The following is a 14,474-nucleotide window of genomic DNA, read 5'->3' as shown; positions in this document are numbered from 1 at the left end:
ACAATTTTAGTAGTAGCAGTTTCTGAATATTGAGAAAGTGACTTAACTGAGCCTGTGGTATAAGATCTAGTTGTAATAGGGGTTTTGTGTGAAGTGATCCGTCATACAGAAGGATAAATTTTTACTTTGTAAAATAGCAAGTCCATTGAAAATACACAATGGGATTAATATTGCTCAAAATTGCCAAGAAAAAAAAAATCTGGCATTTGAGAACCACATGTAGAGGTCTATGAACCAGGAAGCATGCCTTGTTTAAGATGTCAACCTGTCTCTTCTGTCCTCAACTGAAACTGCAGAAATGGATATGAAAACACGGAAGAGATTGCTTAAGAAAGTTCGTGGAAAGGAAGTCTTTATGACTGTGGCTTATAGCAGGGGTCAGCCCATTCTTCCACCCCGGCTACAGCATGGTGTTCCTTCAGGGCGCTCTTCTCCAGTTCACTGCTCGCAGGGTGGTGGGAACTTGGCACCATATGACCTCTGTCATCCTCAGAATTCTCCTCAGAGACATAACCGTGGATTTGGGATGCCAAGGTATGAGGCACTGGAAACCTGTCTGAGGTCACGACTTGTTCTGTTTGTTCTTGCTGTGGATTAGTTAGGAGAGAGCTTGTGCTATTTCATAGATAAAACTACAAATGAGTTCCATCTGAGAGGCACTTCCTGGTAATTGCACCTTTTACCCTTTAAACTTAGGGGATCTGCCCGATTTATAAACAGGCACAACATGGTTGGCCCTCAAATAGCATTCTACCCCAGTCCAGGAAAGAGATGCTATCAGAGCTATGACAATTTCTCCTGCAGGTCGCGGTAAGTGAATATCAACCTCTTTACAAAAAATTGCTCTACAAGAGTTGGGGAGGTTGCTGGGAGAGGGCTGTGGGGCTGTGGAGGGCTGAGTTGGTTGTTAATGGCACAGTGGTGAACACTGGGATTACTGTGCCTTTCCAAAAAGAGTTAAAATTGAGCAGTGAAACCAAGGCGAAGCTCCAGTAGTGGTGATTCTTAACCACCTTTCTCACTTTTAAAGTTCATACAGCCGTAGCCGCCGTCAGATGCAGTGTGTGAATAAAGAATGTCAGTACGGATTTGTACCGGAGAATGGAGAGGAGCCTCAAGGATCAGAAGAAACAATAACTTTCTATGAAATTGAAGAAGGGGATGAAAGTGCTTTTCCTGCCTTACCAGTAAGTTATGAACAATGTATATGTTAAAGCTCAAAGCAAAAAAAAAAAAAAAAAAGGCGAAATAAATGCACAGCATTTCTTCACCTAATTTCACAGCATTTATTTACTTAAAGCTTATTCCAGGAGAAATAATTAGCAGTAAACACATTTGGGGTAGGGAAGGCTGACATGGATCTAGATCCTGTAAAAACCTGCTTAAAACATTAATTTTTCTGGCCTTTCCCTTTCTTTTTCACTTATACCCCTTCTTCCCCCAGCAGTGTTTTCTCTTCTAGCACGCTTTGATAAAGGTAGGGTCATATTTCTTCCTTCTACTGCAGTTTGAAAACAAGGTTTAGGGAAAAAATGCCTTCCTACTCTGGATGTCTGTCTAGTTGTAAACACTGTGGGAGAGTAAGTGCTTCAGTTTGCCACACCATAATTTAAGATTTGTGTAACTAGATTCAAAAACTGTAGTGATGGCCTGGATTGGTCCTATGAATTTATAGTTGTGATGTTTTGGACTAACATGTTGTTAGTGAAACTTTTTTGGATTTCTCTATTTCCATAAATTTAGCTTTCTTTAAAACAATACTTGTTATTATGTTATTAGGCTGTAGATAAAAGTAGCACAATACAGTCTTGAACTTCTAACAATTTTTATTCTGATTTTCAGCTATGCAATCTAAGCTTAGTACAAAAATGGGTGCACTACAAAAATGAGTTTATTTTAGCTATCTGAACAGGAAGACAATTCTTCTAAAAACAAGCTTGAAATTCTATGTTGAAGCAGTGACCCTCACAAATGTGAAGTCTTTTTTTTTTTCATTTTAATGAAATGAAGGAGAACTCACAATTGTTTCAGCAGCCTTTTTTTATTCACCTGCCTTTACAAGATCTGTGATCTTTACTCTGATTTATTTTCCTCCAAGTCTGTCAAAGAGTTAGGGCAGATTATCTTGCAATAATTCTTCTCCTGCCCCCAGCCCCTGAAATCAATATAGTTTACAAGCTTGCTTTTCCTCCCTATTGCTAAACTATATACTTGCAGCAGCAAGTGAATAGTTTTCATGTTTGTTCAGCCACTCTGTTACTGTCAATGGCAAAGTCTTTTCTCTGTCTTTTCCTTGTCTCCTTTACCAAAAGAATTTAATATGTCCTGGGGAAAAATGCATCTTGCAGAAAACTTGGACTTGGCCATCGTGCTAGAGGCCTAGTGGGAAAACCTTCTGACTTACCACCTGTACTTCACCTTTGGAGATCTTGCAAGGCTCTCTGAGCACTCTGATCTTAGAGTTGTCATGTCTTCTGAGGAGAGTTTTGAGTGTCACCTTAGCCATCACAAAAGAGTGAATCTCCTCCTTTTACTCATGCTTCTCATAATTCTGTGTTCCTGCTTCAGAGAATTCTAGATTTTTAACATGTCCAGCTAAGGACTGACTTCCGTGCAAAAACAAGTGGCATGTAAAGCTTTACAAGAGTCTCGTGGGAAACCTGATAGGCACTGCTGCCTGGAAGTCAGGCATGTGTGCATCGGTCTCTCTAGTGTAGAGACCATGGGGCAACTTCCAGCTGTGTGGTATCTGAGCTGATTAGTTGGTAGGAATGCCTAGGGTGAGGAATGCAGAAGTATGTGCTGGAGGTTGGAGTCCTGGTTGCTGGCTGGTGTCTGCTCCCTTCTTCTCAGTGTTGTTTGAACCTGATGCAAAGCTGGCTAAACTCTAGATGAGAGCAACTTGAATATGTTGTATAGGACAGCTGTAGGTCTTCAAAGATAAATTACCCAAAGTATGCTGGCAGAACAAAAAGTGAAGGAAAGAAATGTCACACAACTGTTTTGCTACATGCAGGGTATACAGGGACTGTAATTCTAGTAAGCTGTGATTGTAGTAAGATTTGGTCTGCCAGCCTGTTTCTGCAGTTTTTTTGTGGGTGTGTATGGAACATGGAAAGGCTTAAACTATTTGTAAATGCACACCTCTGACTTCTCTTTTTAGAGCCAGGGTAGCCCTACACCCATTGTCCACAGTCCTGCAGGGTTTTGGGTAGCAAGGAGAGGCCCAAACTCTGTTCCAGTCAGCAAGCAAACCCTGAATTCATCAGAGGAAGATGTAGAAGAAACATGTGAAAATGGTGAGTTCTTAAAGAATTGTTGGGAAGAGGAAAAAGACTGGTTCGGATGATCTGTGGTGTGCTTTTGATTAGACAGGGTTCCTTAGGTCTCCTAAAGATCTGTTAATTATGAGCTTTGAACATGCGCGCCTGATTCTTTATTCATTGTCTGATAAAAATGTGTTGCTGTTTCATTCAAGCTTGCTAGGACATCAACCTTCTGATACATCCATCTTTTGATGGGTTAGGTCTGTAGCAAGCCAAGCTGCTGCATAGTGTTTGGAAATAGCAAAACTTGATGGATAACAAAATGAGGGAGGGACTGGTGTCTGCAGAAAACAAGGTGATAATGAAAGCAGTTCAGCTGACAAATGCACTGCAGTAAAATGTTGGTAAATCTTTGAGCATTTTTTTTTTCCTAAATCAAAGCTTTCGCTTCTCTTCCTTCTAGGGAAATTTCATGAAGATTTTCTCTATGCACCTACAGGTAAGTAAAACTTCAGTCTCTAACTGATATGATATTTGGTGACTGTAACGCACACATTACAACCTCTTTAGAAATTCCTGAACAATGAGATCTAATGTTACAGCTTCAGTTAATCATGCCTGTGCATTCCAGATCCAGACTGTGGAACTGCAGCAGTATTTAGTTCAGCAGAGCCTACAGCAAACTTGGTAAGGTTTAGTCACTGCCTGCCCAGATTGGGAATCCTTGAAGCGTGTAGTGTTCTTCATGGAAACTGTCTTTGGAAGAAAACTTAACATAGGAGGTCAGAAGTTTTGTTTTTTGTTGTTTGGAAGAAAAGGTAGATCACTTATTTCCCCCCACACTGGTGAGTATTTTTTCAGAGTCTGCCAGCACATCTGAATTGTGCTAGATACATCAAGGCTTTCCACCTTCTCCTTCTGCAAAGCAAAATCTGAGGGCTTTTTACTTTCTTCCCCTTTCTGCTCCAGGTAACATTTACTTTTATCATGCTACCCTTCTAATCCTATACCAGTTAGCTTTATCCCTCTGATGTGTAAATGGAGAGATCTCACCTTTGATAGAATTGACTTTTAATTTTTTTTTAATCTGAAATTAGTCAGGAGCTAGCTCTCTTCCTTTCTCAAGTTACCTGTTGGCCTGCAGTGGTGTGAAAGACCTGTGCACATCAGAATAAAATTTGTTTTACACAGGTTATGAAAGAACTTCAGTGTTTGTGCGTAGTTCATGATTAGAAAATTTTTAGGGTTCTGGTGTGTGTAGCTTTACTTCTATGCCTTTTAAATGGACCATGCTCTGCTTTGGAACCCATTCAGGAAGAAGGGACAGTCTCTGTGTCATCTCAAGATGGAGTGGCTTCCTACAGCTATCCCCAGAAGGTAGTATCTAGTGCTCTGTTGTGGCAGCCCTGTGGAGAGATGCACACTGTGCATAGCCACTGTGGGGGGAGGGGGGTTGTTCTTCCCCTCCTAGTCTTGTTGCAAAGAATATAATCCCCTATAGCACATAATGGAAGGGTGGAAAGATGCATTTGCAGGTGTCTGCAATCTAAATGAATATTTTTAGGTCATTGTTTTTCAAGCCAAGTTCTAGAGGACTTGGATAACTATTTGCCTTCACAGAAGTGCACTTTGGAAGTTCTAGTTGTAAAGTGTGACTTCTTAACCTGTGATATTTCTGTAGCTCTTGTCCAAGCCAGCTATAGAGGCAGTGTAATGAATGCTGATTCTTTTGCAGGTGATGGTGAACTCTGCAGTAATCTCAAACTCCACGGGTGTTAATGTTGCTCCAGCTACAGTATTCTCCTCAAATTCTGCTGCTTCCACTCAAGCCAGCATCACAACAACTGTTCCCCCACAAACAGGTGTTCAGCCAGTCCTAGTGTCTCCCCCTTCAGTAGGGACACCAGGTAGTGTGCATGCTAAGGCTGTGAACTTGGATGTCTAACCTTTCAGTTGCATTCCTACTTCCCATTTTTTCCTTGTTCTACATATCCAAAACAGATGTTGAAGGGCTTTTAAACTACCACTTGCTTTGACTTAAATGACTTATCAGTAGTTGTAACTCCACTGCTGACTTTCACATTCCCATGCTTTGAAGGGAATAGTTGCTGCTGAATTTGCATGGGAATTGGAAGTCTCTGCTTTGGAGTTGTTCCCCCCACCCTGCCTGCCTTTAGCCATCAATGCAAAGTGTTTTACTAGCGGGTTCTTTTCTAAAAGACAGGAGTTCATGGCTGCTTCCTTCCTGTGTTTTTACAGTTAGTTTTCTTTGTCTTGAGAGTGGTCTAAGTCCCAGGTTTTACTAACTCTTCCAGAAGAGTTGCTGGCTGTGACAGCTTAAGGGCTGCAAAAGTGAATCAAATTCATTTTTGTGGTCGTAATTAGCTCCTATCCATCGCTACTTGCTACTTCTATGGCAAGATCAAATTTGTGCCTTGCCACACACTAACCACCTGGAATTGTCTTTCCTTTGTTCTTGTGAAATGTCTGCCTTAAGCAAATGACTTTCTCTCCTTACAAAGAGTGTTTCTCGTGTTTTCTGTAACTCATCTCTTCATTTAGCATCAAAAAAAAAAACAAACATAAATCCCTGTAAAACCCCATTGTCATTCAGTTCTCTTTAATTCTGAATTCTGTCCTCTTTATCTGTTTCTTTTTACTTGTTTGTGTTATTTTGTACTCTACTTGAGAGATCAGTCAGCACTGTTCTCTGTAAGTTAATTGGTGATGCAATTAAAAAGAAGCTGCTGTTCCACAAATGTGGGCCCCCCTAATATGTGTTCAAGATAAATTTGTCCAAAAACTTTTGCCTGGTGTGCTTTGAGCTTTCCCGCATTTTTGTGTGGGTTTATCACAGTTCTTTGACTTAAGTGAGTAGTCTTTTCTCTGTTGTTCTAGGACAGACAATTATATAAGGAAAGCCTGACCTACCCTCTAGTATGAACAACTGATTGAAAGAGGCATTTGTTCTTAACTGGAATATGAAGTGCATAAATAGATACACAAGAGGTGGAATTGGAACCTTCCCGTCTGGTTTTAAAAATTCTGGACTTCTGATTCTGAAGTGGGGGGAGAAGTGATTACTAAAGAGAACTTGACATTAAAGCTTATTTATGGGTACTGAGGTGATAGGAAGTGTACTCCTAATTGTGTAACTTCACATCTTTCTCCGTTGAGGAAGATGGTATTGTAAATTTGACTTGACTTTTTGTTTTTGACTTGAATTTTGTTTTCTTCTAATAGTAGCTGTTTCATCAGTGCCATTCCCAATTTACTCAGCTCCTCTTCCTCCAGTCAGTGAGGTGGGAGAAGCTGGTGCCGTTCCTCCACCTTACTCTTGTGATCCCAGTGGCAATGATCTGCCTCGAGGTAATGAAGGTATTTTGTGATTTTACTACTTATGCAGTTCTGACTTGTCTTCTCCTTGGAAACTTAACAGAATACCTGTAGTGGGAAGAAGTGGCTCTTTACTACTTACTCCATTTGAGCTGCAATGGCTTGGATGCTTACAGTAAAAATTCATAGTTCTGAATAACAAGTTCATATCAGACTCAAACATGATTTACTGCAGCTTTAGACAGCATCCTAAAGAAACAAGTGTCAGTGGAGAGCGTGCTTGTATCTGTATCCTACCACCTCTGGGTTGAATAATCATTTTTCTGGTATTTTTTTTTAAAACCAGTTATATGCTTATAAAGTTCTGGTGTTACACAGTTCAGTGGATATTGGGCTGTTGTCCTGTATGGCTTTGAGATGCCATTCTGTAGTATCAGAAAGAGATGAGTGTGCAGGTTTCTGTTCATTGAGTGCACAGACTTCCTGTGTACTGTCATCAGTTACAACAGCATCTTTTAAGGTAGACTTGTCTGACAAGCACCAAGCATGGGAAGACCAGTACAGTAACTACTAGCATAGCAGCTTGAAATTGGCTTTCAGCCTTGTCAGCTGAGCTTGGGCTTCACTTCTGAAGTGGTAGACTTTAATCAACTTGCTCTAATTTAAGAATACCTGTAAGCAGTGCAAAGCTGCAAGGCTTGGCTAACAGTGCAACAGGCATATACATACTTGATTTTGGGGTCATTAATATATCCCCTTGTTCTATAATGTTTTTGCCTCTTGAGACACAAATAGGGTCTGTAACTTGCAGAGATTTGTTTCATTAAGTAAGCCAAAGATCAAGCTGTTTGCTGTCCTTACCATGAGCTAAGTACCTCAGCTACAGGATTAACAGTCCTGCTTATTACTGTGCTGTGTATCTTGCTTTCCTCTTGGGCCTCAAAGCGTTCCCGCCTAGTGTGCAGTGATGTGGTAGAGGCACACATCTCAAAAGGAAGATAAAACTGTTGTGATACAGTGTCTGTCTTCACTGAAGGATAGCTCGTCTATGTGTAACTTGTGCAGCTGTAGAAAATCCTCTCTTCTCTGTGCATTGCCAATGGCTCAGCTTACTCTGAGGATTAGAGACTTAAAAAGGTTGTAAAAGCAGTTACTCAGCCTGCTTGTCCCAGTAGCAGCATTTGTCTTGTCCTAATGTGTAGCGCAAATGCTCTGGGTAGGTGTTGGTGTTTACTTCTGGCTACCTTTATGGACACTGCATCAAGTACACAGCTTAAGGTGTTGCTGCCTTCTCTGGCAGACAGCTTGGGGGAGGATGGTTTTGGGAGTAGTGAGGCCAAGCTAGAGGTAAGCTGTAGCTTGATCTGGAAGGCAGTAGGCAGAACTGGATGTCTGCTTATACATGTACATTTGTTCTTGCAGTGGGTTCATCTCTGCCTGCTGGCTGAAGTACACCTGCTCTTCAGGTGTTCTCCCCACTTCATGGAGTGAATATGTTGAAAGTCAGTGCGTGGTGGTTGGCTTGTTTGATAGCCACCTACAGATGGAACAAATATGACTTTTATCAAAGCCTTACCTTTTGCTGAAGCTCCTGACTCAAGAATTTTCTCTGCTGGTGTGGAGAGTAGCCTTTCATTCAGGGTTGAGTGAATAAAAACTGGCTGCATAAATGTAGGGTGTGTAAAATCCAGCCTTTTTTTTTTTTTTTGCATTGTTTGGATTGGTATGCTTTTACTCTAAGTATATAACTTCAATTTCTTCTGACAGCCACTCGGGGGGAGGGGAGGAGGGTGGGAAAAAACATGCCACAACCTTGTAACTGTGACCATATTTCAGATGTATGGTAGCACTGAGTTCTAGTGCATTAGAATGTAAAGCTTGTGACTTTTATTCCAAAATCTCTTATCTTATTTAAAGATGTAGCATAAAGTACTTCAGTAATGCAGATTGTTTTCATGCTTGATTCAGCATACTTCCATCTAAAGTAGCTTCATTGTCCCTGAGTGAAGCTTGCATCAAAGTACTAATCCTAGAGGGCCTATTTCAGATAATAAGAGCTACTATTGATATCTACAGTTCAGGTAGCTGCATCTGGTAGATTTCACAGCATTCTGGCCCAAAGTTGCTTTGAATTTTGAGTTTTATATTTATTTTTTTTTTGCCAGAAGTTGATCTGGAGGAAAAAAAGCAGGATGCAAAAACATCATGGCATGGCTCCTCAAAGGTCTGCTGCTCTAATAGGTAGTGCCAAACACATTAGCAATATCTTTATTCTTTTGTAGGTGCTCTTGATTCCTGGTTTTGATCTTGAATATTCTACTTCCTACTTACCTACTGCAGTAGTATCACTGCAGATGATTCTAAGTACCTGTCAGAGTTAATCATCTTCAGCTTTCATGAAATGCCCTTAACAGAGGCTTTCAGCACTCAGGAGAATTGGGTGTTAAGTGTACTGAAAAAATCTGGAGTGGATGTGGATTAATAAGCTCTTCAGGACCTGCCCTCAGCTCTTCAAATGAGTCACTCCTTGTAGTACTGGCCATGTCCTTTTGGAGATAAAACTCCAAATTTTTTTTTAGAAGTTTACATTTGGTAGTTAATGACACATGGTATGTGTAATTCCTTGTATTATTGCTGTCTACATTGAGACTATCATCAGTGTCACTACACAGAAGCTTTGGAGTAGTGCGTGGTAAGGTATTTGGATATACTTGACATAGAGTTCTGTGCAGTTTCCTTTTTAAAAAAAAAAAAAAAAAACCACTACCTGAATGACTGGTATTTGGCCTGGCATAGTTTGGGAGCCTCACTTGTTAACTGACTGAAGTCCTGGACTGGAGAGTAAGATACACCATGTGCTATAGTATTAATTGATACTTATGATTTGTTCCAATTCTTAGAGACTCTTGAATTTTTTTTATAGAGTTTAGGGCTTGTGAAACATTTATTAGTACAGTGACCTTAGGTGTCTTAGCCTCATCCCCTCCCTTCCATTTGGAGCAGCTGCTGGTAGACTGCTTGCTGTTGCTGTGTTCCAGAGGCCATTCCTTTCCTGCAGTGGCATTCAGGATTGATCTGATCTGAGAGTCGCTCATCATTGCAGTGACCTTTGTCTTGGTGCCTTAGGAGACTTCTATCAGTAGTAAATGTGGTTTTTATATTTTCATGTCAGGGTGGTTAATTTCTTCTAGCTTAGCTGTTGCTTAGTAAGGCATTTTTCTTTTACTAAAGAGTGACTGGATTTCTAGACATCTAAAAGACATAGACATCTAGACATAAACAGACTGATCTCCTACTGTACCAGCTTCTGTTCTAGTATACCACAGACATCAGTATTTCCTTTATCAGTTTCACTTCAGTCTCCTGGCTCCTCCTTTGTACTGTTATCGCTGCTATGAAGCAGATGTTTCACTCAGTTCTTACACTTGATTTGCATAAACAACTGAAGAACAAAATTAGGTTTAAAAAGCTTTCCAATATAGGTGCAGTTTCAGCTAGATACTAAAAAGTTGGCATTTAGGTAAGTCTTCGGGTTATTTTCTGTATTTAACTGGTCAATGTCGCAACCAAAGCACCAGCGTTTTCAGGAGTAAGCTCAGAGCTCTTAACTAACTTAGGAAGTGCGTACAGTTCCTTTTCTATGTTGAAGTGGATTGTTGCCCTGATCAAATCTGCTGAACAGTAAAAGAGTTAAGAATTGGCAACAGAGGAATAAATTTTTGTTCGTTTCAGGATTGGGGTTTGCATTTGATGCTATTCCTGTCTACAGCAAACTGACAGTACTACAGAACAGCAGGGCTGTGAAAGGATGCACGTGTAGTAGCTGGATGGACAGGAAAGCTTTGTGGAGCCAAGGTCGTGGTCTAGGAAGGAGTGGTTAGGTGGTAAGGAGACAGCAACACCTACAGAGCTGCCATACTTCCCCAAGTTGAAGTCCGTAGTGATTTGCTCGTGTTCAGTTGTTTTCTCTCCTTTACTGCTTTGACTTTTTTTTGAGGTCCTAGGAGTACTAAATTACGTGTCTGTTCTTACTTCCATGTAAACCTGTTGCTGTGGAATAGGTGACTTACCTTTTTGAGCCTTTTAAAACAAATCTCAGTTGTATGTCTGAGAAATCAGTTTATGCACTTCTCTGGAACTGTCATAGCATTAAAACATGCTTGAACTTAAAAAGGCTTTAAACAGTTCCACTGTTTTGGGCAGTTGTATTTCATGAACCTTGTTATGATTGGCAAGTGGTTTTAAACTTCCTCTGTGCTTCTGGGATTGCTCCTCAGTGTATCATGTGTTTGCTCAGAGTCAAATAATCCAGTACATGGAAGACAGAAGTAAAAGACTAGCTGCAAGAAGGCAGGAACTGGATTCCCTTTAACCCTAGTGAGGAAGGAGAAGGAAGGAACAGTCCTTATCCCCCCCCCGTATTCTGACATGATTATAACCATTTGGGGGACCTCAAAACCTAGGTCTGAAGGTTTTAGAGTTGCTGTATATGTTGTCTCTATTGACATATCTCTGGGCAGAAGCAGTGTGAAGCTGGGGTCTCTATGGAGTTGGGCCCTTGTCTCATGTGCCAGCCTAGTATGTGGGTGTTCACTATGTGTGTACAGACTGTATGTACGGTATGTGTACATCAGGGGTGAGTGACCACTGGCATATGAGGAGGTGGCTCCTGCCTTGTCTCTGCTTCCAGACACTTCCCTATTTCTACAGTGAGGAAAAGAGGCAGTTCTCTTAGCAGATACCTTAGTTCAGGACCTCGTAATCAAATTCTTATTTGATGATGATGAAGTGTACTTTTCTCTGAAAACCAGGCCTTAATAAGCCATAATTGCTAAAGTTCCTAGTTGGGTGCTTAGACAATGGAGACTTATAACAGATCCGACAAATATCACTTGAGTAATCAAGACCAGACTTAAAGCAATGTAATGACTTGTTAGTGTTAGGTCATGGGTTGGACTAGGTAGTCCTGGAGGTCTCTTCCAACCTAAATGATTCTGTCGTGTTGAAGTTTGATTTGACATCAGTCAAGCACAACTATTGTACAAATATCTCACTACGTTAACTTAACAGGTCATTATAACTATTGCATCTCTTCATATTGAAGACATACTCATCACCCTCAAAACATTAAAGAAAAAAATGCTGAAGTAGTTAGTTAATTATTAAGTGATTCTAAATGTTCTAATATATGTAAACTTATTTTCCTCATCAGTTTATACTAACTTGCTCTTTAATGTCATGTCCTTTAATTTCAGATACAAAGGTCTTGCAGTATTATTTTAATCTGGGACTGCAAGTAAGTGCTTTTAAAATGAGTACAGTAAATTGCCTGTAAAAACTGCTGCTTTTCTTGACAGATGTACTGATGTATTTAAGACTTCCAAGTGTGCTAAATGTGTAGTTGGCTATTAATACATATGGGCTTGCTTGGAGGAGATTAAAGTGTAGCTCAGGAAGTAAAGCTCTAACTCAAATTGTAAAGCACATTAGTACATCCAGTTGTTTACTTGGATTTTTGTGGAGGATGGTAGATACATATTCTCTCTTTTAAGATAAAGGAAAGGAACCTGAGCTATTCTTTTTTTTAAAAAAAAAGAATGGTTAGATGAGATCAAAGACTATTTAGAGATGTGTGCTTTGAATCCTCTAGGACATGCACAGCTGTGTTCAGAATGCTTTTTGTGTTTTGGGAACCATTGCTCTGCAGCTGCCCACAACCATTGCCTCAGCACCATCAGCCATGGGCTGTGTCAGTGCTGGAACTCTGGGAAGTAATAGTAGTACACCAGCTTTTCCAACTAAAGAAGTAAGGGGTAAAATATCTTGAATATAACAAAGTTGATTGCAAAGACTCAAAAATCCTTAAGAATTAGAACCCCAGTGTAGAACTGAGGTAGTTGCAGCTATTCCAGCAACTCTCCTGGCAGCCTGTCTTTTTTTTCCCTCCTTTGTGTGTAACTATCATAGAGACAGCAGAGAAAAATGCACTTCTTCCTACCTTTTAGATCTGAAACTAGCAGTGATTGGGAAGAAGGATGGGGAGTGTGGTTATATGCATGACTCTGTTTTGTCTTTTTTTTTTCCCCAAAAAGTATTACCACCAGAGCTATTGGCATTCCATGGTGTACGTACAGCCAGTACCACCAGCGTCACCAGTGGAAGCTTATCCAGCATATGCTGAGCCTGCTCACGTCCTAGATCAGTCAGTACCTCAGCTCTATGCTGATGCTGGGCGAGCTGAAGTCCATCAGGTTCCCTTGGAAGCACCTGCAAATGGTTAGTATTTCTGGATAAGACCACGTCCAGAGACTGTGAAAAGTAAGGGAATGATTTTCAGAGTACAGCTGCTTGCTTGCACCATTATAGGAAGGGTGAGGTTGAGAAGATGTAAAGTAAGCATTGTATTGAGCTACCACAAGTTCCTCTGCATCTTTGTTACTGCTTAAAGTTATGTTAGACTTACTGGTGTAGCCATCAGTGCCAAAGGCATTTTAAAGCTGTAAAAAAAAAAAAAAGTAATCCTTTTTAGGTTTGCATTCAGCATGCTAATTTTAACTTGGAAGAAGTTACTCTGAAATTGCGTTGAAGGCATTTCTTTTGCTCATTGATAAGCAAATAGTCATGGTATCAAAACAATGCCTGTTCTTAAAATAAAGGAGACAATTAAGTTTTGGCAAGCATCGAGCATTGCTACTTTCACAAGTATTTTTAAAAAAGATACTGCAGCCCTTAGTTTTAGGCTCTGCAAGCTGAGCTGTTATCTTCTGAATAGGCCTCATTGCTAGCTGTGTCAACTGCTGCGTGGAAAAATTACAGCAGAACTTAGCTTCCTGTAGCAGCTTTGTGAGAAGCTGGTAGATAGACTTGGCAGTAAATAAAAGGTTTGTATTAAATAAGGAAAAAGATGTCAAGAAGGTCAGATGCCTGGCTCGTGAAAGTCTGTGGAACGTGGCAAATGGTCAATGTTGTAAAGAGTGCATCGTGACAAGTCTGTTGCTTGGATGCAGACAAGCTTAATGTGCTGATAATGCTTCAGCCTGTTCAGCTGGGGTAGTTCTCCTGCATAGAACAGCATCATCGCAAGGATTAAATAGCCAAATAACATATTAGCCATTTACCTAAGTTTCTCTTAAAGGTGCTACTTCTGCAGAATGCTGCTAAGTAATTCTCTAATGGGTTTTAGTGATGAGTCTAATTTGAGGATAACTCACCAACTTAGGTACTAAGGTGACTTTGACCCTGCCATTGGGAATAAAATATAGGGGTATAAAGTTGTTGTCAACTAAATAGCATTATTTTGGCAGCCAGAAGGGAAAATCTATGTTTGTGGTGATGAAAGTCTATATATAAAGTCACAAATATGCTAAGAGTATATGACAAATGTGTTTTGTTCTTTTTTTAGGTAACTTTCAAAACACAGAGCCTCCACCCCCATCCCACAGCACGGTATACTACCCAGTGGTGTCAGATCCCTATGGCCAGCCATCTATCCCAGGGTATGACTCTTGCATCTCTATAGTACCTGCCTATCACTACCTTAGTTCCTGGCATCCAGTAAATCCACCGTATGGAAATTCCCCACGAATTCCCAATGCTGTAAGTTCTGGACCACTGCACCAAGTCAACTATATTGCCTCACCTAACCCTGCACCACACTACGTGCCTCAATGAATGTAAATCTGCGAGGTGTAAGCTCACTTCTTGCACTTGGTTTCTCGTTTCTTTTTGGTCAATTATATATTAACATGTTTCGTAAGTGTTATCCTGTCTCAGTGGGCTGGGTTGATTGATTTAAACTGCATTCAGGTTTCATGTTTCTTTCCAGGCTTATGCTAATGATAAGCTTGACAGGATGCTGTTTTGGTAGTTCAC

General features: G+C 40.5%; 1 protein-coding gene across 1 annotated transcript in view; it reads left to right on the top strand.

Annotated features, from left to right (window-relative positions):
• Positions 1 to 14,273, top strand: part of ALG13 (ALG13 UDP-N-acetylglucosaminyltransferase subunit) — a gene marked incomplete at its 3' end in the record, with an annotated part of 30,820 nt that extends 16,547 nt beyond the window's left edge. The window contains exons 17-28 of the mRNA XM_082771117.1: positions 297 to 534; positions 697 to 810; positions 1,031 to 1,187; positions 3,164 to 3,299; positions 3,730 to 3,765; positions 3,898 to 3,953; positions 4,581 to 4,643; positions 5,002 to 5,176; positions 6,510 to 6,635; positions 11,858 to 11,898; positions 12,695 to 12,878; positions 14,005 to 14,273. Of these exons, the coding sequence (XP_082627243.1) occupies positions 297 to 534; positions 697 to 810; positions 1,031 to 1,187; positions 3,164 to 3,299; positions 3,730 to 3,765; positions 3,898 to 3,953; positions 4,581 to 4,643; positions 5,002 to 5,176; positions 6,510 to 6,635; positions 11,858 to 11,898; positions 12,695 to 12,878; positions 14,005 to 14,273 (1,595 nt within the window). The remainder of the gene's footprint in view (positions 1 to 296; positions 535 to 696; positions 811 to 1,030; positions 1,188 to 3,163; positions 3,300 to 3,729; positions 3,766 to 3,897; positions 3,954 to 4,580; positions 4,644 to 5,001; positions 5,177 to 6,509; positions 6,636 to 11,857; positions 11,899 to 12,694; positions 12,879 to 14,004) is intronic.
• Between the last annotated feature and the right edge of the window lie 201 nt (positions 14,274 to 14,474).

This window comes from Aythya marila (assembly GCF_965140915.1).
Source record: "Aythya marila genome assembly, chromosome: 13".
NCBI classification, from domain to species: Eukaryota; Metazoa; Chordata; class Aves; order Anseriformes; family Anatidae; genus Aythya; species Aythya marila.
Note: the sequence above shows the minus strand (reverse complement) of the source record. Positions and strands in the feature narration are given on the sequence as shown.